This window comes from Miniopterus schreibersii, assembly GCF_964146895.1.
Source record: "Miniopterus schreibersii genome assembly, chromosome: 5".
Lineage (NCBI taxonomy): Eukaryota > Metazoa > Chordata > Mammalia > Chiroptera > Miniopteridae > Miniopterus > Miniopterus schreibersii.
The window spans coordinates 54,329,621-54,355,195 of NC_138106.1; the positions used below are offsets into that span (position 1 = coordinate 54,329,621).

The window sequence follows — 25,575 nt, forward strand, 5'->3', positions numbered from 1 at the left end:
AAGCTAAGGATTTATTCATTTATATCAGTTGTATTGTCCAAGGGAGAGAAGACTGGACCTGACCAATAGCTGAGCTCTTTTACTTCCTATTCTTGACCCCAAATAACAATAGTAATAATTACTTTCTGATTCCCTTTGCCTATCTTTTCATCACATCGCAGACACATAGTCATACTCCTCTACTCAAGAGTCACAAAGCCCTGGCCAGGTTGCTCAGCTGGTTGGAATGTCATCCCAGTATGCCAAGTTTGCAGGTTCAATCCTCAGGGCACATACAAGAATCAACCAGTGAATGCATAAATAAGTGGAACAACAAATCGGTCTCTCTCTCTCTCTCTCCTCCCCTTCTCTGAAATCAATAAATTTTTTTTGAGAGAGTCACGCACTAAATCAAAACAACAAAGGAAATCTTAAGCTTTGGATGAGTAATGAGTTTGGAATAGAGGATCTCTATGTGACACCTTCCCTCTACCTACTGGTGATTGGAAATTATGTGTTGATCAAAAACAAAATCTAATAAAACTGCAAGAAAGTTGAGTGTTCATAATGTGTTCCATGAACAGAAATTAAAGCTGGAAGGAACCTTTAAGGCCTTCTAATCCAAGCCCTTTATTTTACAGATGAGGAAACTGAAGCCCAGAGAGGTGAAGTGAGGTGCCCAAGGCCACACAGCAAGTTAGAGGCACAGCTAGTACCATAGCTCAAGTCTCCTGACTCCCAGTCCAGTGCTCCTCCCATTACTCCACGGGTCCTGTCTCTAAGCTTCCTGACAAATGCTAGAACGGTAAACCTCAACTAGTATTTTTCCAGACCATGTTAAAACTCTTAAGGGGGGAAAAAGGATGCTTTCTTGGATAATGTCAGCCATACGTAGCTCAAGCTGTCTAAAGTTCTGGGACAGGGTCTTTTTATACAGCCAACAGAGTCCAAATGTGGTGCTGTTTGCTTGGCCCATATGCTTTCATGTGTTCCCAGTTAGGCCATTACTGGAGGGAAAGGAAAAAAAAAAACAAGAATCAGCTTGTTTTAAAACAAGGGACATACTGGACTCCCTCCCATCCCCCCTCAGAAAAAAAAAAATCAAGTTATCTTTAACAGATTCTAAAAATGCCTTTTCCCAAATATGCAGTCAGTTCCTTCAAAGGGCCCTTTGTTTATTTTCAGGAAGAAACCCAAGACAGCTGAAAACCAGAAGGCATCTGAGGAGAATGAGATTACTCAGCCGGGCGGACCCAGAGCCAAGCCGGGCCTTCCCTGCCTGAACTTCGAAGCTGTTTTGTCTCCAGACCCAGCCCTCATCCACTCAACACATTCACTGACAAACTCTCACGCTCACACCGGGTCATCTGATTGTGAGTACACCAGCGAGGTGACGGTGCCTTCGCGCCGCGTGGAGCAGGCTTCCCCCCGGCTTCGGGCCTGCTGGCCTCCAGAGCGGGCCGTTTCCATTGTCTTCTGAAGTAGCCAAAAGTAACTCACCACCATTTTGATTCAGCCAACATCTCTCTTTTCAAAGCTGGAGTGTTAAAACCAGGTGACCAGGCACGTGGCCTCAAAAGGCTGATTAATGACACAAAAACCACATTCCCATTCGTAACATTAACTCAGAAGAAGAATCTGGGAAGTTGCATTGCTGCTTTCTAACCCTTCTTTTGCCCCCATGATCAGAATAACGGCTCTTCCACCGTGACTTAATTGAGCAGCCAAATATGGACCTCATAAGGCCAGTTAGATGCTAGGAAGCATCCAGTTTTGAAATTACATAACACAGATCAGCTTTGCATTAGTTGTTGGAGTCTCATGTAGCTTGGCTGAATTTCTGTCTTTCCAGTTTTTAATTTATTTTGAAGTGGTTAAAGGATAGCATAAATTTACAGAAGAACAGAGAATGGCTTCCAAGAATTCAGAAGCCACCCAGACTTCACGTAGCCAATAAGAACTCAGGTTAAAAATATTTTTTAATTAAAAAAACTGCCTACGGGCTAAATTTGGAAATGGGCAGCTTAATGAGATCGTCGCTATTGAAATCATTTCATTGCTGTTTATTTTTGCTGTCTTCCCACTAATCTGGGAGTCACTTCTTTAAATTCTATTTTAAGGAAGTTGATAAATCACACTTAGGAGATTCTTTTTCTCTTTCTGAAACGTAACCCAGTACTTCAGAGAGAAAGAAATACATGTGATAACAAAGGAAAAGAATGGGAAAAGTTTGGGGTCCAATCTGAAAGAATATTCCTTTTAGTCTTGAGATACCCAACAACTATTCTGAATTCATCTCCGTAAAGGAAATCTGGTAACAGGTAAAGAGCTGGCATATTCTTCTATAGACTGACCAAGAAAACTTTTATGTAAAAAAAAAAAAGGACTCCATTTATTCTGTTCACAAAGACAAAAATTATTAATTAGGAAATGAGGTTCTAAATTTCCTAGTGTTGTTATTCTGGCAAAACAAATGTAAAACTCTACAAAGAGGGAAAGAGGTGAATGAGTCTGGGAGATTGCATTCCCTCCTCAATTCATCATAATAGTCTAGATAGAGGAACAAGACCCAAGGGTTGGGGTTGGGGTGAAGGAAGATTGCTCTGTTCATGGTTGGGCTGAGACCACATTCCAGCTGACCCTAGAAAATGAAACAAGAATAGGGAGATCCAAATCTCTACAGTTTGTGTAATTTGTACAAAGTTGCTACTTTTCTGGAGAAACCTGGGGGGTCAGAGCAGGGACTGTGTTCTGCGGGCCATTGTCATAGGAACATCCTTGGCCTTTCTTGCCTGGCAGTCTCCAGCTCAAATAGTAATTACAGAAAGAATTGGAAAACAGCGTGGCGTGGTGCCCGTAGACATGTGCACACTGTCCCTTCCTACCAGGAAAGTAGCCTGTTCCTGTGGAGATGGGCCTGGAGCCCCTGCATGCAGACCTTCACCGCCTGGCTTTCTGCCACACCTTATGGGGAAGATTACATAGAATGGCCTTAGCCCAGAAATCCCCTGTTGCAGCAAAGTGTTTTTCTGACTAGAAGAAGCACTGGGCTTCCTTGATTGTACTTTACCATAAGCATCCTCTAACCAGGCCTTGGCGTTAGCATGGAACATGTGCAAGGAACTATATAAGCACGGTGCCGCCGCTCCTCAGTGATGAAGCCAGGCAGCAGGGTGTCCAGATAGAGAGGGGAAACCTAATCTCCAGCTGTTTCAAAAGTCATTTTGATTTTGCCATTAAGAGGTGAAAGTCTTCTCTGCTCCAACCTGTTGTTTAAATTGATTGTACTCTTCTCCAAGTATATTCTGATTGTGGTTTGTCCTGATTTGAGCTTACACTTAAAAGAGAATTGTTTTTAGGAAAGATTCACAGAAATATGGCCATTTGGAGACTGCTTAAGAGAAGATAGGAAAGAGGTTTATTTTAAGCTGTTAAATTTTTTGGATGCTCTTCTTGCATTCAAGAGGATTTTTTTTCTTTTCTTTTTTACTTTCAAATGTCATTCTTACCATAGATTAATTTAAAAGCCTAATTTCTTTAAGGTAACATATTCAGTTCCTATTTAGAACTAACAGATTTGGAGCATTTAAAAACAGTGCCCATGACTTGTTAGTCTCTTTCCCTTCAGAAACCTTCCACCAGGGTGTTGTCTTCAAGGCTCTCACAAGTGCCTGAATTTTTACAGCACCTTTTCATTTGTCCTGTGTTTAGCAAAATTATTCTTAATCATGCCTTAATGCCCATTTCCTGTCAGTCAGTATAATTCTTCCCAGTTTACAGATGAGAAAACTGACAAGTAGATGAATGACTTTCTCAGTAGTTAGCGCATTCAGATACTGAGGGACGTCTGTGACCTTGCTCTCGCTGTGGCAGCCCGCATTCTCTATTCCAAGCCCAGAGATGGCATTCCAGGCTGTAAACGGGCATCTTGAAAATGTGCAACTACTCATTTTGGTGAGTGGGTTATAAAACACGACATATAAATGTCCCGACAGAAGAAAAGTCAGCTCTGAATATGAACTGGTAAGGGTGGGTGAGCCACAGTGTTGTTGCCTCTGAAGGGGACAGGCCAAATCATAGAGCAAAGAGGATAAGTCAGACCCCTTGAGTTCCCAATTGACTATTTAACCTGCGGGTCCACTTCACATTCAGCCACAGATCCCAGCAGTGTTCAAACCAAGAAGGATTATGGTTGAGGAGTGCTTTCCTTTGTGAGATGATGAGGTTGATATCACTACAGAGATGTGTGCTGCTTTGCAGCTCACACACTATCAGTTTCTTTTAGTAATATTCCCCCACGACCTCCTAGCTTGTCACCTCAAACAGACTCAGATGATGCCAGTGGAAGGCATTGGGATGAGTTCTGAAATGGGTACAAAGCCCCGAGGTGTCTGACAGGACAGTTCCCCACTGGACAGGCTGAGGGTGAGCTGAGCCAGGCTGTCCCCTCAGATGCTGAAGCAGGACTAAGCCACTCAGGAGAGCAGATGAGGCTCACCTCGTGCTATTGCCCATCACAGCCACGTACCCGTGACAGAGGCAACCTGACCTTCTACTTGCAGATTTCTCCCATATCAGTTCCCCCAGAATAAGCCTTCCCTTGCAGGGAATGGAGGAGCGCCTCTTCCCCTTGGGCAGTCCTCCCTGCCTTTGGCTGTAGACTTGCCAATCCCGTTGTCTTTCTTTCGTTGGGAGCCGACATCCGTGGTTACTTACCTTCCATGTTTTGCACCAGTCTCATCAGACTGTCTTATTTTTGCGTGTCCTTGCCAAGATGCACTTACGCGTTAACAGTTTTTATTTATTTTTAATTTAACCTTTACACATTACCAAACTGTTGTGTGGGTGGGTTTAACTTTAGCTCTGTAGGTAGCATGACTCTGCTGGGGCTGAGCACTGGCGAGGAGACTGCTGGGCTCGTCCCTCTCTCTCTCCTGCCATCCACCTTCGCTGGCCTCCCCCCACCCCAACCGTTTGCTTCAGCCGTCCAAGTCCCCGAGATTAAAATTTTTAGTACACTTGGTTCAGTTTGAACTTCTAAGCAATTTTTTTTTAGAGAACAAAACAAAGAGGATTTTTTATGGCAAACTCCATTAATGCCACATTAAGGCTGACATTTTAATTACCCCAAAGTCAGGAAATGCAAAGTTCAGGTTCCCACAGCAACAGAAACTGTCCCCCTAAGTGCCGGCCTCACAGCAGATTCTTTCATCCCTGATTACACAACACTGGGCACAGGGACATTGTTTTTATCCACATACGTGGAAAGGAGCACAGCTTATATCCTTTGTTTTCTTCCTGTAACTACAGTTGAGGATATGGGTCGTTAGCCGCCCTCCCCGACCATCTATATGCATGATCCTGGAACGGAGGCTATTACAGCCCTGCATGTGCACACGGACAGAATTAAAGTTGCTGTGGGAACATTAACTCTGATTTCCGGACTTCCGTGCCAGTCACATTTAAACCATAATGTTGTAATTTTTGGCATGTAATAAATGTGCATTTCATGTACACAGACAGAAAGAAGCATAAAATGTATTTTAAAGAGCAATTAATTACTAACTTTGTGATTAAAAAACATTTGGTGCATGTTCCTTCCCATTTAGCATCAGCTGCTGGTCTTAGCCAGGCCTAATAGATGACATACTGCGTCTCATCCTGTATCTCAGATGTACTTACTGTATGTTCCTGTTCTTCTGGATAATTAATTCCCTTAGTAAAGCTGTAGGGGGAAAACAAAATGGAAGGGATATGCAAGCATGTAAATAGGGGAAGGGATATTTAGAAGGAAATGATTCATTTCTGCAAATAGACCTCTTAGTCCCTGATAGAGAGCCAGAAATCTGCTAAGTGGGTGTAGACTAAGGTTCCTGGCCACCTGAGAGCATCTGGTCCGGGGCCATAGAACAACTTGAAAGCAGATTTCCCCCTGAATTCCGGGCATGCCCAGTGGGGGAGTGAGTTTACTCTGTAATAACTCCTCAGACTTCAGGCTGAAGAAGTTATTTTACTCTGTAACAACTTCGCAGTTTCTGTTCAAACTGGAAAAGAAAAATTGTAGGGAATCAAGTAAGAAACGGGTTTTGCTGAAAAACCCCCAATTTAGAGAGCAGTGTTTTGTTCTTCCTTTAGATTAGAATCTCCTTGACCTATTTGTGTTGGAGAAGGAAGTGCTTCCAAATCACCGTTTGAGCAAGTTTGAGAGTAAAAGGAATGGGTAGCAGGACTCCAAGGTGCAGTGTTGAAAAATGCAGATGCTCGAGCACTTACTTGAAACTGAGTGAGATAGACTTTTACCAAAAGGATGTGCAGCTTGAACTCAGGTAAAACTTTAAGGGGAACGAGCCCACAAAGAGCCTGAGCCTCTGTTCTTGCTATTTATTCATTACCTCTCCTGTCAACGTTTCTTTTTGCTCAGTTTGGTTGCATGTGGTAGTTAACCTCTGAGAAAGACACTTCGGTTTCACAGGGCTCCAATTTGCTTTCACTCGGGCTGTCTGTACGTGTGAACGAGTGTCTGCGTGAGTGAAAACCGCTCAAGCACGTTTGAAGGCCTCTTTGGCACATCTGACTGCGTGCTCAGAAAGTTTCCAATCAGAAAGCTGATTCAGTGTAAAACCTTCCAAAAACTTCCAGAGGCACCTGTTCACATGAAAAGATTGGGTTTCGGCTGGAGGTGCTAGAAAGGCGGTGTTTATAACCAGAGATGTCTGTTTGCAGTGCCAAAAAATGAAAAACATTTTGTCCCCCGGAAAAAAACCTCCATAAATGCTCAAAATGTATAATCAAACAAAAGCTTCATTTGGATTCAAATGCATGTATCTCAGCAGATGTGACTAAACTAACTGGAATCCCCCAGGAGCAGCTGAACTGGATTCTTGTACGTCTTGATATCTGAAAGAGTTATTCTTAGACTTTGGAAGGACAAAAATGGTCCATCTGTGAAGAACCGTAATAGAGACATGGCAAAAAACAGCATCCTCTGAAAGAGTGTATTTATGGAATGTAGGACAAGTTGGACAATCCTGAAAACATTTTGGGGTCACACTGATTTGCAGAGGAAAGGGAGCCAAAATGGGATGGAGTAAACAACCACAGACGCCCATTATCCTATGGCTTGCTGTTAACTTCTAATCGATTCCATCAGTTAAACAGTAAATAGAGCATCTTTGGTATAACTGAGTGCTCTCGGTGTCTCCAAAATGCCCCGCCTTCCTCTTTATTCTACTTCCTGTAAAGAGCTATGCATTTACCTTTTCATTGCCAACCGTTTAAACGGTTTTTCTGCTGTTTCATTAACCAAGTAAGCCTCTTGCCTATTAAGTAGGGACTCATTTCTTTAAAGGTAGTCTTTCCCTTTTTAAAAAGTCACCTTTCTGCCCTGGCAGGTGTGGCTAAATGGTTAGAACATCGGCCTGTGCACTGAAGGGTCGAGGGTTCGATTCCCGGTCCAGGGCATGTACCTAGGTTGCACGTTTGATCCCTGCCCCGTCAGGTCAAGTACAGGAGGCAGCCGACTGACGTGTCTCTCTCACATCCATGTTGTTGTTTTTTCACTCTCTCCCTTCCCTCCCTCCCTCCTTTCCACTCTCTCTAAAAAGCAATGGAAAAAATATTCTCCGGTGAGGATTAACCAAAAAAAAAAAGAAAAGTCACCTTTCCACCCCTGAGCTAGTTGATACATTAATCTCCTTGGAATTATTTTTATTCCCTTTGATAACCTCTTGTTTAGAGGTTTCAGTGCTTAGTCCAGCCTTTATACATCGTCAGCTTTAATTTCTTAGCGTTTGCTCTTAGTATATTTAGGGACACATTTATTTTAAAAATCATACTTCTTGAAGTTTCTGTCACAGTCTGCTTCTTTTTATAAAATTGCCCCTTTGTATAAAACTTGCCGCCCCCCCCCCCCCCGCTTATTTGACTGGGTGTCTTCCGCCGTCACTTAATGCCATGATTTCTGCTCCCTGATCTTGCCTCATGCTTTCCTGCACTCATTCATTTAGTCATTCATCAGATGTCACTGATCCCCCTTCTGTGCCAAGTCTTTAGCTAAGATCGGGGGTGAAGATGATACAAACAAGATGCTGTCCCTCACTTTAAGAACTCACAGTGTCCCCAACACTTTTCTAAGCCTATAACCCTGTAAAGGGGGCATACAAATGCCATATTAAAGTGTTCGAGAGACATAAAAAGCTCCCAAGATCCTGAGCAGGCAGCTGAAGCAGTGGGAAGGGCTTCGCAAGGAAGGTGACATTAGACGTAGATCATGAAGCAGTAGGTGTGTGCAAGTAGAAGAGGGAGGGAGTGGCATTCCAGGCAGAAGGAACAGAAGCAAAAGCACAGAGGCACAGACACAGCATGGTGTTCTCAGAAACAGAATAGCCTGGTTACAGTACTCAGACCTTGTTATGCCTCATTTTAATCACGGGACAGTTTGTATTTAGGTAAAGTTATCTGTCGTCAAAATTCAGCTGAGCTGAATTGTATGTCCATTTTAGAGACATTTGCTTTCTAAATAAATAATAAAACAAGAAACCCACTTATTTTCTAATAGGAAGAAGTGCCCATCTTTCCATGCAGTCAGTAGATGCAGGAGAGTATTATGAGGGACCTAGTGACAACTTACTGATGGACAAATTTTGTAACTTTTCTTACTGAGCAAGATTCATTCTTGGAACCCCAGAGTCACCTGCAAGTGTCATGCCGGATCTCTGTCCCTGACTCATAGTCTCCCAGATTCTAGCAATCTGTCCTCTTGTGAACTCCTCCCCAGTTCCTTTGGCAGATCTGCCGCATGGCTCATTGCCTCGAGTTACACCATGCACGCTGCTCCCCCAGATATCACACGAATGGGCTTGCGATTGTCCACATATAACTGTTGAGACTGGCTGCTGATTTTCAGGGCTCTAGTCTTCATCTTGTCATCTCATATCTTGCTGGAGCACATCTTCAATTCTTATCTGCAGCTGCTAGTGACAGTTTCATATGTGCTTCCTGCACTTGTGGCAAATTTCATTATAGAAAATTAGTGTTTCTCCGTATCTGTCGGGGCTTCTCACAGCTGACTTTAAAAAATCACAAGTACTGCTGCCTCAGAAATGGGTCATTTAGGATCAATCGAGAACATGCATGAAGATTCTAGACATTTCTTGCTTTAAGGAAATTTTAAGTGAGATCCTTCCACCAGTCACCCCACACCAGGTACCATACACTCCAACCCCTCATCACCCCATCAGCTTACTTTGTTGCTTTTTTTCTGCCTCTACATCCTTTGTTCTTTCTAAGGATTGCATACCAATTACAACTTTTTATCAGCACTGAAAGAGAGTCAAGATTACCTGGTCTAAACCGATTATTATACAGATGTGGAAACCAAGTCCCAAAGAGGGCAAGTATCACCCCAAAAGGTTCCCAGCAGTGTGGAAGACCCCAAAGAGAACGCTGTTAAGTATGGATTCATACCATACTGCCTGTTACTGAGTCTGCTTCTAAGAGAATGATGTTTTCTGAGTAAAAAGGGAGTCAGGACTATTCATCCCATCAGTTTCCCGAATGCTTTCGCTGTGGAGGACCACGCTAGAAGCTGGAGCCCTACACTCACAGACTTAGAGTCTCACGGAGAAGGGAAGATACAGTCACCAACAGCGCCCTGTGGTGGTTGAAGCTGCGTGCTCATGGCCGGCCGCTCCAGAGCAGCGATTCTCTCACTTGGCAGGCAGGTGCAGAGCGGGTCTGTGTGCCTGGCACCACACGGGGTTCTCTAGGGCACAGGACACAGACGGGACCCAGCAGACTCTGCCACCAGGAACCTTAAAATTTAGTACACGTCCGCAAATCACCATTATCTTAGAGAGAAGTTAGAAAGTTAATAAAAGACATTATAATCCAGTTAACGGTAACATCCAGTTCAGTGTATCAGAGAAGGTTCCATTTGAGCTCTCTTGAATGATGAGTGGACTTTCATGAGAGGTGAGGCATTAGAGTAAGGTGTGAGGATTTTGCATTCTGGTGCAGATCTGTGGAAGGGTTGAAGAAGGGGTTGCTAGGGTTGGGACTTCGCTGCGGGAAGATCTGATTTAATATCAAGCTTGTGGAGTGTGCGTGGATGTGGGAGGCAGTGACTGCAGGGAGGAGAGAGCCCTGGGAGCCTGGTGGGTAGTTGGGACTATTGGTAACCTGAAGGGGGCTGGTGACAGGGGGGTGGGAAGGAGCCCGAGTCAACAGACTGTGAATGAGGGTGGACAGCTCTGGGAGCTGTTTAGTGGGAGAGGAAATCATCAAAGATTACGCCAAGATACCAACAAGAGAAAATGAAAAACAAGTGTTTAGAGGAAAAGAATACAGTTTCATTTTATACAGTGCTGAGTATGAGATACCAGGAGAGGGCTAACACTGAGTCACAGATAGGGCACTGGAGTGCAGCAGCAGATTTGAAATTAAGGCTAGCAAATAACTTTGGCCAAGAGGCCTAAATACTTTAGGCCATGAATGTGGCAGTAAATTCAAAGATGGCAGAAGAAAGAAAACTGGAACGTTGGGGAATATTTACAATGATTGGTTAAAAAGAGAATGAGCACCATCAAAGGAAGAAACGAATGGAGGGTCTGAGACAAAGGAGGAGAACCCGGTGAGTGGAGAGAGACCTTCAGGGAGGGAGAAGGTCAGAGTGTGGGGAGCTGCAGGCACCAGAGATTGGTAGCTTCCTGGTGGCTGTCAAGACAACAGTCAGATACAGCCCAGAAACACCACAAAAAGGGGTTCAGGAGCAAACAAGATGAATGGTAAAGTAACAGTTATGAACTACTTTATAAAGAAGTTTAATGATTTAAAAAGAAATAACAGGTAACACAAAAACAGGGTAGCGAATATTTTTGTGCTACAGGAATCCCAAGCAGAATAAAACCCAGTGCTGAGGGAGACTGCCATTAAACAGCAAGGTGAGGGAGAATTAGAGCTCCCATTTTGCAGGGCAATAGGAATGATAACTACATGTAAATGAAATTCAAAGTCATTACCCAAGCCCGAGGAATCAGTAATTTTATTCTATTAGTTCCTTCTCTACTTCCTTCCAACATGTGCTTTCTCTTTCTTTTTGCTAATAAGAGCCAGTGTTTTGAAAGAATTGTTACCTGTCTTCTTCAGATGACTTCACAAACATTCACTCACCCTCTGCAATCTCTGCGCATTAGGCAGAGGACAGGTGTCATATTCTTGGAATATTTACATTGTCTAAAAATTTTTCAAACAAGTTATCTCAAAGCATAATCTTATTTAAATGCCACATTCTGTGAACTCATGACAGGTCCCATTCAAGTGGCTCTGTAGTAATTAATAACAAACCTATGTGCTGTTCTCACGTACGGCTCCATTGTCACAAGACATCCTCAGGTTCATTATTTGTGGGGTTTTTTGAAATGTGTTTACTTACAGTGTGTTGCTTTTTTGATGGTCGAAGACATCCCAAACTAAGGCCACTGTTACCTGGACACACAGTATCTGCAGTTACTTCTACTTTAGGATGGTGCTCTGGAACCAACTAAATCACGTTTCTTTACTCTGCTATTAAATTACCTGTAAAACGAATAAGAACATTTTGTTTCGCTACTGTAAGATATATAAACAACTGCATATAACAATTTTGAATATGAGTTTTTATAATTTCACAAGGAAGAATGAATTCAATGTTGACATCAAAATGAACCTTGAGGAGTTTTTCCTGTCCTCTCCAACTCCAAAAAAGAATTCCCTCCTACTCATTTATTCTCAGTGTTTTAGGTGGGTTCCTTTTACCACTTTTATTCTAAGATTTCATGCAGTATTATTCCAGGCCATGCGTAATTTTTAAGAAAGCTTAGTGTGGCAAGCTTTCATTTAGTTTTTTGCTGTAATCACTTCCCGTCCTGTATAATCAACTATTATCTCTTTGCCTCATATCTCAACTGAGTGCTTGGAAATAAAAGAGATGCTGGAGGAAAGGTGTATATAAATTTGAGCTACAGAGCTTAATTCCATGTCTCATGGAAAATACACATGCAAATTCCAAACTTCAGCCATTGGATGTTAACCCCAAGGAAGAGCACGCATATCCTTTCCTTAGGGAAATTCGGTAGGTCTCTCCAGGCAGGCCTGGGTGCTTTTGTCCAATTTTAAGAAAACCCCCATAAATCTAGCCTTTTCCGTTTTATTCCCGACCTGAAGGTCCCAGGAGGGGTGACTGGATCCCAGCCTAGCATGTTGAGTCACGCACAGCAGACTTGTGTCCTTGGGCAGTGATGCAGCAGAGGCTTTAGGCAGCGGGCACCCCTCCCTCAGAGGAGCATTCTTAACCTGGGGGCCTTCGGCTCCACTGGTAGCATGACTGGGCCTCCCTCTAGGAGTCTGAACTTCCTGCAAAGACATGCCCACACCCGTGCATGCTTGTGTGTGTGCTGTCCTGGGACACGCGTGCATAACTTTCCTTAGATTAGGGTCAGGGAAGTGTAAGAATGAAAGAGCCACTTCCCCAGGATGTATCCTAGTCAGAATCTGCATCTTCAAACGTGGCCCCCATGAGTAAACTAGGAAGCAAGGAGGAGAAGTCCGACCAGAACATCCAAAGGCAGACTGACTCCTGAAGCTCTTTCGGGTCCCTTCCATGGGCCCGCAGGGCAGGGCAGCGATGATAACAGACTTCTAAAGCTATTTCTGGAGCATGTTGGTAATGGACTAATTTGCAGCATAGGTTGCTCAGAAAATGTTTTTTCACCCCCATGGTCTAGTTATTTGCTCTTTTTAATGTGAACTTCAGCCTGTGAATGCATTTGCATGCCTTTCTTTCACCTCCCCATGTTTCCACTTCCTCATATGCATAATGAGAATGAAAACAGTGTCTGTCTCCCTGGGTTCTATAGGAATCAGATGGAGCGCTGCGTGTAAAGCCCTGAAACAGCACCAGACAGGCACTCAGTGAATCTGAGCATTAGCTATAGTTTAAGTGTTGTAAATTATTAAGTAAATACTTACTAAAATTGATGCAACATCAAGGAATGTTGTGGCAGGTGCCTGTCCTTCCCTCTGAGAGTGACAAACAGAAGCCCCAGGTCGGTGGGAGGAGAGCATGTGGGGAACCGTCACGCTCCGCACTTCAGGACAAGGCCAGTGCCCCTCTTCTTATCCCTTTTTAGTCAGGCCTGGGTAGACAGGGAAACCTCTCCATTACCCTTCACCTTCATTTATTCCCCCGCTTGTCTCGTTTTTCTCTAAAACTGCAAGAGGACTAATACTCACTAGGCATTTACTCTGTGTCAAATGCATTTCACCATCCTTACAAAACACCCCACTTTATTGATTAGGAAACTGTGACACAGAGGAGTTAAAAAAAATCAGCCTTTCTCAGTGTTTCCTTCTTGATATAGGGAAGGCTTAGAGTACTATTTATATTATAGTATTAACCTATTAAGTTCCTTCTTGTCCTCAAGTGCATTCTAATCGATGAGAGATTTTTGAGTTACAGAGAATGGATTTGTGTCTCTCTTATTTCAGAACACATGGTAGAACCTGTACAGGCCCCTCCCATGCACCCTTAGGTGCCCTTAACTGTAGTCACCTCCCAGCCCTACTACCTGAAGAAGCCAAAACATCAGGCCCTTAGAATGGGCAACGGCCGTGCTGCACATCAGAGCCCTTTCCCAAGAGATATACGAACAACCAAAGAAATGCTTCTCTTACCTTCTTGAAAGACAGTCTGCCCGATGGCTTCAGAGTATTTTCAAATAATTCAAAATAGAGGCAGAGTTAGGAGAGTAAATGTTTCACCACAGAGGATTGCTCTTAATCACCCAGCTCACTTACCTTCTTCCATTCTGAAGCAGGTTGTAGTAGCTGAAGAAATATATTAAGATATTCAGTAAGACTTGTTGGCTCATTGTACCTAGTGAGTCTTTCCTGTCCCATGGTGCCCACATAATTTTGAGTAATGCATGGAGATAATTTCAGACATTTGCTTCTCTTAGCTCCTGAGCACTTTTGCTACTGAGTACAGAATTCCAGAGACACATGGGTACAAAACTTGAGGTACAAGTCTCTTAGTAATAGTTGCAGATCAAATGCTCAACTAGATTGTATGCAAGTCTGTATAAATCCCAAGTCAGAGAGAGCTTTAAAAGAATAACTTACTGAGTCATGATTTCTGCATCTCATATGCAGTATTCCTGAAATCATATGTTGATGGCTAATCAGTGGAATCCAAAGACACAAATTAGATGGTACAATATTTACAGAGAAAATATATGTGTAGCTGGAAAAGCAAAGATCCTCCATCCTCAGGGTTACAGTCCCATGGGGGGGTAAAAAAAAAAAGGTAGCAGTTGCAATCTGAACTGTCAACACTGTAGCCAAGAAAGGAATGAATATAACAGTGGAAAGAGAGAGCTTTTAGACAGAACTTTTTGGTTAAAGGAGTTTGGACCTTCAAGAAATATGTTTGAGAAGATTCAGAAGAAATACTAGGTAAGATGAATTATTCCTGTTCCTCAAATAACGTTCTAGTGGTTAAATTATTGAATACTTACTTTGGCCAGGCGGAAGAATTTGCGAGGTCAGAAATCCTGTCTCTCTTGTTCCCTGCTGAGTCCTCCGCAGAGTGCTTAGCCATAGTAGGTGCTCAGCAAAAATGTGTTGAATGAATGAATGAGGTGGGGAGAACTGAGCAAAGGTAAGAGTGTAGTCCGTTTGTGAGCATTTCACCCATTTGTAAAAGTATTGGCACTGATTTTTTTTTTTTTTCTTCATTCAACACACCTACAAAATGAAGTGCTTCCCAGATACCCTCTGGCTTTTATGCTGGGAAAACAGAATCACTTTCTGTTGGATGTAGGCTGCTACATGTTTTGATTCTAGTAGCAATATGGCAGGGTTAAGGTCGACTTTGTAGTATAATCTGGTGCCTGTTTTTGATAGATATCATGAAAATAGATACTTATTTTCAAGATGCTCAAACAGATGATTAGGCGAAAGCCCCAGCAAACCTTGAAACAACAACAAGGAAAGGTTTCCCCGCTCCCACCTCCCATAACTGTACCATCCTGCACGGCTCTCTGCAACCCCACACCTTCCTCCTGGGTTCACCCTTTTCCCAGGTCTCAGCTTTGTCTAGAGAATACAGCATGTGACTGTCAGCCTTGCAAGGAGATAGTTCTTGAACTCTCCACCCCCACACGGTGCTCTTAAGCTTCTCTCTCCTGGGAATGGCATGATTTGACCAGCAGCAAGCAGGCAGAGCTGGCCCAGGGGGTGAGCCTGGTGTAGAATCTCAGTGCCCTCCTGCTGGAAGGGCCCTCGGAGAGTTCCTCACGCCCACCTCACTCAGCTCGCTGGACGGCAGAGGGATGTTTAGGAAAACAAATTCCTGGCTGAATGAAGAGTGGTTGAAATGAGTGAGAGATGAGTTCACGCCTCCAGGAGTCTGTGCCATCCTACATGGAGAGAAGACTAACTTTGAAGCCACGCTGTTCTCCACGGCACAATTTTTGTATACTTGGCGTTGGAACATGGTTACCATCTGCTGCCAGTACATAGGGCTAAGGAAGTATTGGGGTGGGTAGGAGGAGGCCGGGAGGGAGGAAAAGAGACACTTGAAACGAGCTAATGATCTCCTTTGTGTTGGAGTCTAGATTTCAGAACATCAGTCTTGTACTTCAAGAACAAAAACACCAGTGTGTCTTCGACCACACCAGGCGCCGGCACATCAGATAAGACCTGCGCTGTGTGGTGTTCAGGCAGCGAGCCTCAAGAAACTCTGAAAGTGAAATTAAAGGAGCAAACTGAGGAAGCTGAAAGGCGAAACAGCTTAGAGGAAAACACAACCAGGAGGGCTCTGCAGATGTGAGTCGTCAGGGTTACAGCAGTTCAAAACGAATCTACTAATTAAAGAGTCGGAAAATGCTATAAATCCCAGGAATTTAAGGATCTTTAGAAGAAAGGAGACGCTTCTGCATACACTCTGAGTACACTGTGATCCTCTAGCAGGATCTCGGGGTGAAAGTGGCCTGGCTGTTGTGCATTGTTGCGGATTTAAAAACAGTTGATGAAGAGTTACAGGGAGGTGTGCTAGAGGCACAACCGAAAAAAGGTTGTTCGGCGAAGGTAATAAGACCAGAGCACATCTCCGAAAGGCAGTGAATAGCTCACAGAGCTTCCTTTAGTTTCCCTAATGTTATCTGTATAAATTGTTGGTTATGGCGCAGAATCATGTCAATAATTTATATACTGAAAGGACATATCAGAGAATACTAATTAAGCTGGGAGACATACACTAGTGAAAAAATTATTACAGTAAAGTTAAGCTTGCCTTTGGAAAAGATTGGCTCCTTGGTTAAGCTCGACACTGGAAGGCAAGTACTGTTGTGTACTCAGTAGTGGTTCTGTATCTCAAGTCTGAGAAATGCACACGGTGGGAAGGTGAAAATCGTTTTGGCTGTGCAAGGAAAGAATCTCTTCAGATGTGTATGTAATATAAATTCAGAAGCACTGACGATCCTAGACGTGCAAAACTCACTGTAGGGAGCACAGAGTGATTGCTCAGCAGTGGGTTGTGCATGGCGCTTGGAGCGGTCGAATCAGGAAATACGTGTCCGCTGCAGGAGCTCTGTCCTTGACTCCCATCTGCCGTCAGGGACAAGTCACACGGCTGTGGCGCGACCACAGTTGGAATGTTAGCAGTACCGTCAGTCAGTCTAGTGTATGGTTTCCCTTCCTGGTAGCCCTGTGTGCCTCCACATTCTATTTTATTTGTTCTACAGCACCCCTGTGAAGCCCCAGCATCTTTATGCTATAGGTGGGATAACTGGTCCACACAGAAAGCACTGAATTCTCTGTCTTTAAATATGAAATGATTGATCATTATATGACCCAGCTGCTTGTACTACTTTTCACATTATTTCAGGTTTCCCAAGGAAAGGACGTATTTTTTCCTCTCATTATTATTTTTAATTGGTTTTCAGAAACGTTGAGTTAAAAACAGAATCTAACAAATATCCCATGGAGATATTTGGTGTTCTCTTTTCTTTCAAGAGTAAATTAAGACCTTCTCTGTTCCTGTCTCCTGGCCCTCTCTGTAGATAGAATCCCATGCCAATTTTCAGATGAATAAGGGCTCGTTCTAATAGCCGGATCACAGTCCCCTCTGTTGAGGAAAGAGTCTTGTAAATTCATGTCTGGAACCTGCAGAAGTTACTTTTGGTTATAAACTTTAACAGTTTGACCTGAGGGTTTTTAAATAGTACTAATATGTGACCTGGTTGTGAGTTCAGCAGTAAATTTATACTCAGTATGTGAAAGTCCAAAAGGAAAACTAGTGTCTTTTCTTCTCTCTGGTGACCTACACGAAATATTGCATATTTACTTTGTAAATGAGGACACCCAGTGGCCACCAAGTGAACATATTCTAAACAATCCCTGATGTTGTTTAGGCAGATATAAATACCCATGATCAAAGCCGATTGATAGATATCTCTGTAACATCTATCAGTTAGGGAAGCAGTTTAGCTTCCCTAAGGTAGGCCAGAGTGGTCAGAGTGGTAGGAGTTTTGCCCGAGCATTTTTATAACATATCATAGATTGTTTTTTTCTCTCTTAGGGTTGGTTACAAGGTAGGCTCAGCTTTGAGTTCCACTGAATTCTCAGCTGACAGTAGGACCCAATGAGGTGCCTCTTGGGGGAAGTGGAATCTGGAAGATGGGGACAGCATGGCCTGTGTCAGAAATCATACACAAATGAGTACAGTTTATGGGAAACTCAGCAAACACATAAAAAACCAATTGACTTAGACTTTAAATTCATACTGAAAATAGAACTGTGGCTATTCCCTGATGAGAGGGGGTAGAGTAACAAAGGACAAGAGAAGAACATTACACAGGATTTCAGGGATGTAAAGGCCCCCTGGGACTACAACATGTAGACATCTCTCAGAGGAAAAATGCACCCTGAGGTGGCCACTTACTGTCAGCATGTCTGTTAAGTGCATTGGAGAGTTGACCAAACCGATACTCAGATAGGAACTAGTCAATGTAAAGAAATGTGTTGGGCAGTGTGAGAGACCCATTAGTTTGCAGTCATAAGGAGTATGGGTGGAGGTAAAAGAGGGCATAGAAGGGATAAATGGTGATGGAAAAAAATAAAGTAAAATTTTAAAATAAAATTTGTAGTCATAGTTGTAGTTATAACAATGCAAGGCACTAGCCTTCTGGAAGCTTACAGTCTTCTCATAGAGATAAGACAAGCACAGGTGACCAAAAAAAAAGTGGAGACAGTAATCAGTAATTTATTATTAAGAACTAACTGTGCTACTTGCATAAAAAGTTCAGATTTTTTCTTCAAAATTCAGGTGCAAGAAACATTTCCTTATTTTTCTAAAGCAAATTAAACCCAAGGCCACTAAGTTAGCAAGAAATTCAGTGAAGTTCCAGGGCCCCCTCTCCTTCCCTAGACCTTTACAAGACTCATGAAATCTAGGGTGGGGTCAGACTCCTAGTCTACGGTGGTCTCCATCATTGACATTGCTTGTCCACGGACAAAGACGCCATTGAGCCTTGTCCATCTGAGCGCCTGATACTACTACATTCGCTGGTTTTAGAGAAGCCCTTCACGGAGGTCCTCGGGCATGGCCCAGCCCCAAGATCATCACTGTTAATCTCAAGTCCGTGCATTTTCATTTGAGCCTCTAAATGTGTGACTGGCATGCAATTACCCCAACTGGAGTCGTGTGCAAGCAGAGACCTCAAACCTTGTCACCTTCCCCATTCAAGGGAAAGTTGTTTTTCTTCCTGTCAGGCCACCTCAATCTAACTCCCAAGCATCATGATCTGGCCGGTGTGGCTCAGTTGGTTGGGCATGTCCCATGCACTGAATGGTTGTCAGTTTGATTCCCAGTTAGGACATGTGCCCGGGTTTCGGGCTCGATCTGTGCAGGAGGCAGTTGATTGATGTGTTGCTCTCACATAGATGTTTCTCTCTCCCTTTCCCTTTCTGTTTGTCTAAAAATCAATTTAAAAATCTTTAAAAAATAAAAGAAAGAAAGAAAAGCATCAGCCTTCCCCTTCTCACCTCAGAAAGGGCCCAGCATAATTCTCCTTAGAGAAGGTGAATTCCAAAAACAAAGCTCTTTGTCTTGAGGTGTTTTAGGGCTTAACTTCTGATTTGAGTTCTGAAGCCACATCTCCCAGAGGCAAGGGAGCCCAGAACTGTATACAAGTCTTGGTCTTTCTTAATTGCCTTATTATTATATAAGTTCTCTAATTCAGTGGGGTAAACACACACACACAGATTGATGTTTCAGTTTATTACTTCACCAAGCAATGGGAACTAGGAAAAGAGAACTCAGGATGGACTCCAGTAATCCAAGAAGTCTCCACAGAGAAAGAAGGACTTTGAATAGGCTTCTCGAATGGTACATAAGATGTGGTAAGTAGAGAACGCACAGTAGTTTCAGAACTTAAGACAAATTCAGCAGAAGGGAGGAAGAATGGACACAGTACTTGCAAAGGATGGCAAAACATCCAGCTTCTTGGATTAGCATGGAGATTTTGTTTCAGTGAAATAACATGGCATAATTAGATTAATACCTGTAACTACAGAGGACTCTTACAGCTTAATATCTTTTTTCCTATATGTAAATAATATAATAAAGTATATAAAAACATATAGAGAGAATATAAAAATAAAATACCTTACTCCTTAGTAGAATAATTACACAGTTGTGCTTTCTCCCTCACTTATGTACCAGTGCCTCCCAAGGCCTTAAGTTCTGGCAACACTTATTTAGGATCTTCATCCCAGCATGAGCCAAAAAGGAACTTACATCGTATTTTTTTCTTAAGGAAATCCTGTGCCTGGTTCTATAATGGATCACCCTAGGTGGGCTATTGAGATATAGTTTCAGCTACTTTCTTAAACTGGCCACATTAACTGCGTGCATCCCTCTTAACTAGTCATCCAGCAAAACAGTTGCCTTTCTTCTTAGCTTTTCTTTGTTCCCTTAAAATAGATAAAGCCTTCATTCCTCAGCAAAACAGTCCAGCATGTCTCAAGTCCACACCTTCCGTAGAGAAATAGTGCAGCCCCTCCTACCAACAGCTATGCTTGAAAACCAGTTGTCACTTTGGAAGCAACTTATTTTTTCTAGGAAGACACAGGCAAAAACAATTTCCGACCTGTGCAGCAACCGAGGGAGGACAAGAGGAAGCTCTGTGAATTGAGAGGCTCTGATTATTTTAGTCAAAAAGCTTTTTCTAAATGACACTATAGGATTCTGTTTTCTCACTCATTGAAGTTCAATTAAGTCAAACAGTTAATTTCTTACCTAACTATACTTCATCACCAATTGATGATATTTTAAAAAAATGAGTGCTATTCCTGGGAATTATGCTTGAGTCACTAGAGTTAAAATTTTATTTTTCTTTGAAAAGAAGTATATGATAATGTAGAGATCAAAAGAAGAACTGGTTAATAAGAGGATGCTGGTTTTTTATATAAACACTTTTTAAATTTATAATTTCTTTTCAGGCAAAAGAAAGGATGGAACTTATTAACTGTACACTTGACTATATGGATCCTCCTTTAAGGCCTATGCAAAGCCAAGTTCAAGCTGCATACTTTGTGAATTTAAGTAGATCCTTTTGTTCACTTTTGTATCCCACCCACAGATGTAGCATCTCTGTGTTTTTGTTCCCCAGATTTAGTGAACAAAGGAAAAGGTTACAATAGGGCAGCAGCTATATTTGTAAGGAAAGAGCTTTAGGGGGGGAAAAAATCAAACTCCTAAAAGGTGTCTCAAAAGGTTTACGATATAAGAGGATTTAAAGGCATCAACCTCCGATTTCATTGACTTTTCTCCTTCGTCTCAGCAGGTCCTCCCTCTTCAAGAAGCCATTTCATTTCAGCTTTAGAATGAGGGCAGAGGTGTCTCTCTCAGAATGTTGTCTAGAATTATAGCTATCCAATGCCTTTGTTCACAGAGCTAAAACTTGGCTTTCACTGGAGAGTAAAGAAGGTGTTTGAACTTCCAATGTTTTATTCCGCTGGAATTGGATGCTCAAAGTATAGAATTCAGAAAGCATGTAGCTTGGTAATACCCCAAACTGAATATTGAGAATTGGTTCCATAAAGTTGATAGTCGATTATTTGCTGATTGATTGACTGTATTCTTACGTCATAACTACAGGTATTTAAGTTAACTTAAAAGAATCTTCAATACATTAGGAAAATATACTTATTTTTTCTTTTTTTACCATTTTTTAAATTTTTATTTTTTCAGTTACAGTTGGCATTCAATATTATTTTATATTAGTTTCAGGTGCACAGCATCTGTTTAGACACTGATATAATTTTGAAGTGATTTCCCCTATAAGGCTAATACCCACCTGGCACCATACATAGCCATTACAATACTACAATATTATTGCCTATACTCCGTGTGCTGTACTTCACATCCCCGCGACTATTTTTGTAACTACCAATTGTGCTTCTTACTCCCTTCACCTTTTTCACCCATCCCCACCACCCACCTCCCCTCTGGCAACCATCAGTCTGTTCTCTGTATCCATGAGTCTGTTTCTGTTTTATTTGTTCATTTGTATTGTTCTTTAGATTCCACGTGTACGTGAAATATTATGATACTTGTTTTTCTCTGTCTGACTTATTTTACATAACACAGTATTCTCTAGGTCCATCCATGTTTCACAAATGGTAAGATTTCATTGTTTTTTATGGCCAAGTAATATTCCATTGATATATGCACTTCTTTATAGAGTTGTATATTGATGGGCACTTAGGTTGCTTCTGTATCTTGGCTATTGTAAATAATGCTGCAGTGAACTCAGGGATGCGTATCTTTTTGAAATTAGTGTTTTGGATTTCTTCCGATAAATAGCCACAAGTGGAATTGCTGGGTCATGTGGTAGTTCTAGTTTTAATTTTCCGAGGGACCCTCATACTGTTTTTCATAGTGGCTGCTCCAGTTGGCAATCCCATCAACAATACAGGAAGGTTCCGTTTGCTCCACACCCTCACTATGACTTGTTTGTTGATTTATTGATGATAGCCATTCTGACAGATAGGAGGTGATATCTCATTGTGGTTTTAATTGGCATTTCCCCAGTGATTAGTGATGTTCAGCATCTTCTCATATGCCCATTGTCTGTCTGTATGTCCTCTTTGGATAAATGTCCATTCGGGTTCTCTGCCCACTTTTTTTTAATCCTCACCCAAAGGTATGTTTTTATTGATTAGAGAGAGAGAGGAAAGGAAAGAGAGAAACATCAATGTGAGAGAGAAACTACATGCCCAGCCAGGGAGGGAACCCAAAACCTAGATATGTGCCCTGACCAGGAATCGAACCTGCAACCTTTCATGTACGGCCAACCCTTTTCGTGGGGTGTTTTTTTTTAATGCAATTGTAATTAAGATTGTTTTCTTAATTTCTCTTTCTGATAGTTCGTTATTGGTACATAGAAATGGAACTGATTGCTGAATATTAATTTTGTATCTTGCTATTTACTGAACTCATTTATCAGTTCTAATAGTTTCTTGATGGAATCTATAAAGTTCTCTATAGTATGTCATCTGCTAATATTGACAGTTATACTTCTTCGTTTCCAATTTGGATGCCTTTTTATTTATTTTCTCTGATCACTGTGGCTAGGACTTCCAGTACTGTGTTGAATAAGAGTGGTGAAAGTGGACATTCTTGTGTTGTTCTTGATCTTAAGGAAATTGCTTTCAGCGTTTAACCACTGAGTATGATGTTAGCTGTGGGTTTGTCATATATGGCCTTTATTATATTGAGTTATAATCCCTCTATTCCCACTTTGCTGAGTGTTTTTATTATAAAGGGTTGCTGGATTTTGTCAAATGCTTTTTCTGTATCTGTGATAGGATCATATGATTTTGCTCCTTCATTTTGTTTATGTGGTTTATTACATTAACTGATTTGTGGATATTGAATCAAGGTTTATCCCAGGAATAAATCCCACTTGATCATGGTGTATGATCAGTTTAATGTAATCCTGAATTCTGTTTGCTAATATTTTGTTGAGGATTTTTGCATCTTTGTTCATCAGCAGTATTGGCCTAAGATTTTCTTTTTGTTGTGTTTCTTTCTGGTTTTGGAATCAGGAAAACACTCGCCTTTTAAAATGAGCTTGGAAGCCATCCCTCCTTTTGAATGTTTTGGAATAGTTTAAGAAGGACAGGTGTTAATTCTTCTTTGAATATTTGGTAAACTTCACCTGTGAAACCAGGACTTTTGTTTGTTGGGAGTTTCGTTTATTACTGACTTGATTTTGTTAGTAGTTATTGGTCTGTTCAGATTTTCTGTTTCTTCTTGACTCGATCTTAAAAGACTGTATGTTTCTAGAAATTTATCCATTTTTTCCAGATTGTCTGATTTGTTGGCATATCAGTTGTTCATAGTATTTTCTTATAATCCTTGGTATTTTTGTGCTGTCAGTTGTCACTCTCCTCTTTCATTTCTGATTTTCTTTATTTGGGTCCTCATTTTTTCTTGGTGAGTTTGATTAAATGTTTGTTCATCCTTTCAAAGATGTGTTCATTGATCTTTTCTATTGTGTTTTGTTGTTTTTGTTTGTTTTCTTGCTTGTTTGTTTTAAACTCCGTTTTGTTTATTTCCACTCTGATCTTTATTGTTTCCTTCCTTCTACTCACTTTGGGCTTTGTTTGTTGTTCTTTTTCTACTTCCTTTAGGTGTTAGCTTACATGGTTTATTTGAGCTTTTTCTTGTTTCTTGAGGTAGGTCTATAATGCTATGAATTTTCCTCTTAGGACTGCTTTCACTGTCTCATAGATTTGGGGGTTATTGTGTTTTTATTTTCCTTTTTCTTAAGGTATCTTTTGATGTCTTCCTTGAACTCATTGTTAGCCCATTCATTGTTTAGTAACATGTTATATAGCCTCCATGTGTTTGTGTGTTTTTCAGTTTTCTTCTTGTAGCGGATTTGTAGTTTTGTACTATTATGGTTGAAGAAGATGCTTGATAGGATTTCAATCTTCTTAAATTTATGGAGACTTGTTTTGTTTCCTAATGTGGCGTATCCTGGAAAATGTCCCATGTGTACTTGAAAATGTATATTCTGCTGCTTTGTGAAATGCTTTCAGTGTACCAATTAAATCCATCTGGTCTAAAATGCCACTTAAGGTCACTGTTTTCTTTTTGATTTTCTGTCTGGGTGTCAAAGTCCCCTACTATGACTGTATTACTATCACTCCCTCCCTTTATGTCCATCAATATTTGCTTTATATATTTAGGTGCTCCATGCTGGGTAGGTAAATGTTTAAAAAGGTTATAGCCTCCTATTGGATTAATCCTTTACCATTATGTAGTGTTCTTTGTCTCTTGTTATAGCCTGTGTTTCTAGAATGATCTTTATTTCAGTTGTTTTATTTTTAATTTCTGACTGGCTAAATAACATGTTACTAAAAAGATGGTTCCTACATCTTTTGTTACATTTCCTGTCTCTTTGTTGAGGTTCTCACTGAGTTGATCTATTTTCCTAAGTTCATTGAGCATCCTATGACCAGTGTTTTGAACTCTTATCTGGTAGATTGTTTGCTTTCATTTGGTTTAGTTCTTTTTGGGGAATTTTCTCCTGTTCTTTCATTTGGGACATGTTTTTTTGTCTCCTCATTTTGGCTGCCTCTATGTGTCTGTTTCTATATATTAGGTAGATCTGCTACATCTCGCAAGTCCTGGCAGGGTGGCCTTATGTAGTAGGTGTCCTATGGGGCCCAGTGGCCCAGGATACCTGGACACATGAGTTTGGTGCTCTAGGAGTATCCCTTGTGTGGATTTTATGTTCCCTCCTGTTGTAATTTAGGCTTCATTGCTGCCTGCTGACTGCCTGTGAGGACTAGCCACTACCATAGCATGTACTGACCCCATGGAGCAAGATTCACCCCAATGGGAATCTGGTGCCTGCCAAGATCACCCTTTGGGTGTGCCATTTCTGGAGGTATTTAGGTGGTACTTTGTTGTGGTATGAGACTGGCCACTGGGTGGTTGGTTTTGTAGCCTCTTGGGAAAGATTTCATTGCAAGCTGAGGTCAGCCACTGCCTGTGCCTGACCCAAGGCCACCTAGTAGAAGTTACTGAGCGATCCATGGTTGACAGCTGCATGTGCTGGGCCTGGATATGCTTGGGAGAGGTCATGCTGCAACTCAAAGCTGGCTGCCACTCACACCAGGCCTGAGGCCACTCAGCAAAAGGTGCAATGCACACTGAGGCCAGCCACCACCTGCCTGGGCCTGCAGACCTTGGGGAGTTCTTAAGAACACTTGTAGCGAGGACTGAGGCTGCCTTTGAGGCACAGCCGCTAAAAGAGCCAAGGGAAGTGTGTGAGTTAGGTGGAGCATGGCCTCAGGAAGTCACCGGGACAGGACAAGCCATATTCACCAGGTTAATACAGATTCAAATTTGGTACTCACCTGCCCCTGCAAGCTGTGTGAGAGAAGGGCTCAACACAGGGACAATGACAGCCCTCATCCTGAAGCCACACAATTCATTTCCTGCCTGTACAACTTTCTACCTGTGCCTTTTGAGCTGTT

At 41.9% G+C, this 25,575-nt stretch overlaps 1 protein-coding gene across 19 annotated transcripts in view; it reads left to right on the forward strand.

Annotated features, from left to right (window-relative positions):
- Positions 1 to 25,575, forward strand: part of ZBTB20 (zinc finger and BTB domain containing 20) — a 726,721-nt gene that overhangs the window by 676,566 nt on the left and 24,580 nt on the right. For 11 of the 19 annotated variants that reach the window (XM_081138863.1, XM_081138868.1, XM_081138866.1 and 8 more), the window contains one exon: positions 1,165 to 1,352. Coding sequence is in view for 8 of the 19 variants with exons in the window: in XM_081138873.1 (XP_080994999.1) it covers positions 774 to 784; positions 1,165 to 1,352 (199 nt within the window). In the remaining 11 variants the exon portion in view is untranslated. Of the gene's footprint in view, positions 1 to 620; positions 785 to 1,164; positions 1,353 to 25,575 lie in introns of all 19 variants that reach the window. The other 8 variants (XM_081138873.1, XM_081138860.1, XM_081138874.1 and 5 more) reach the window with 1 other exon arrangement.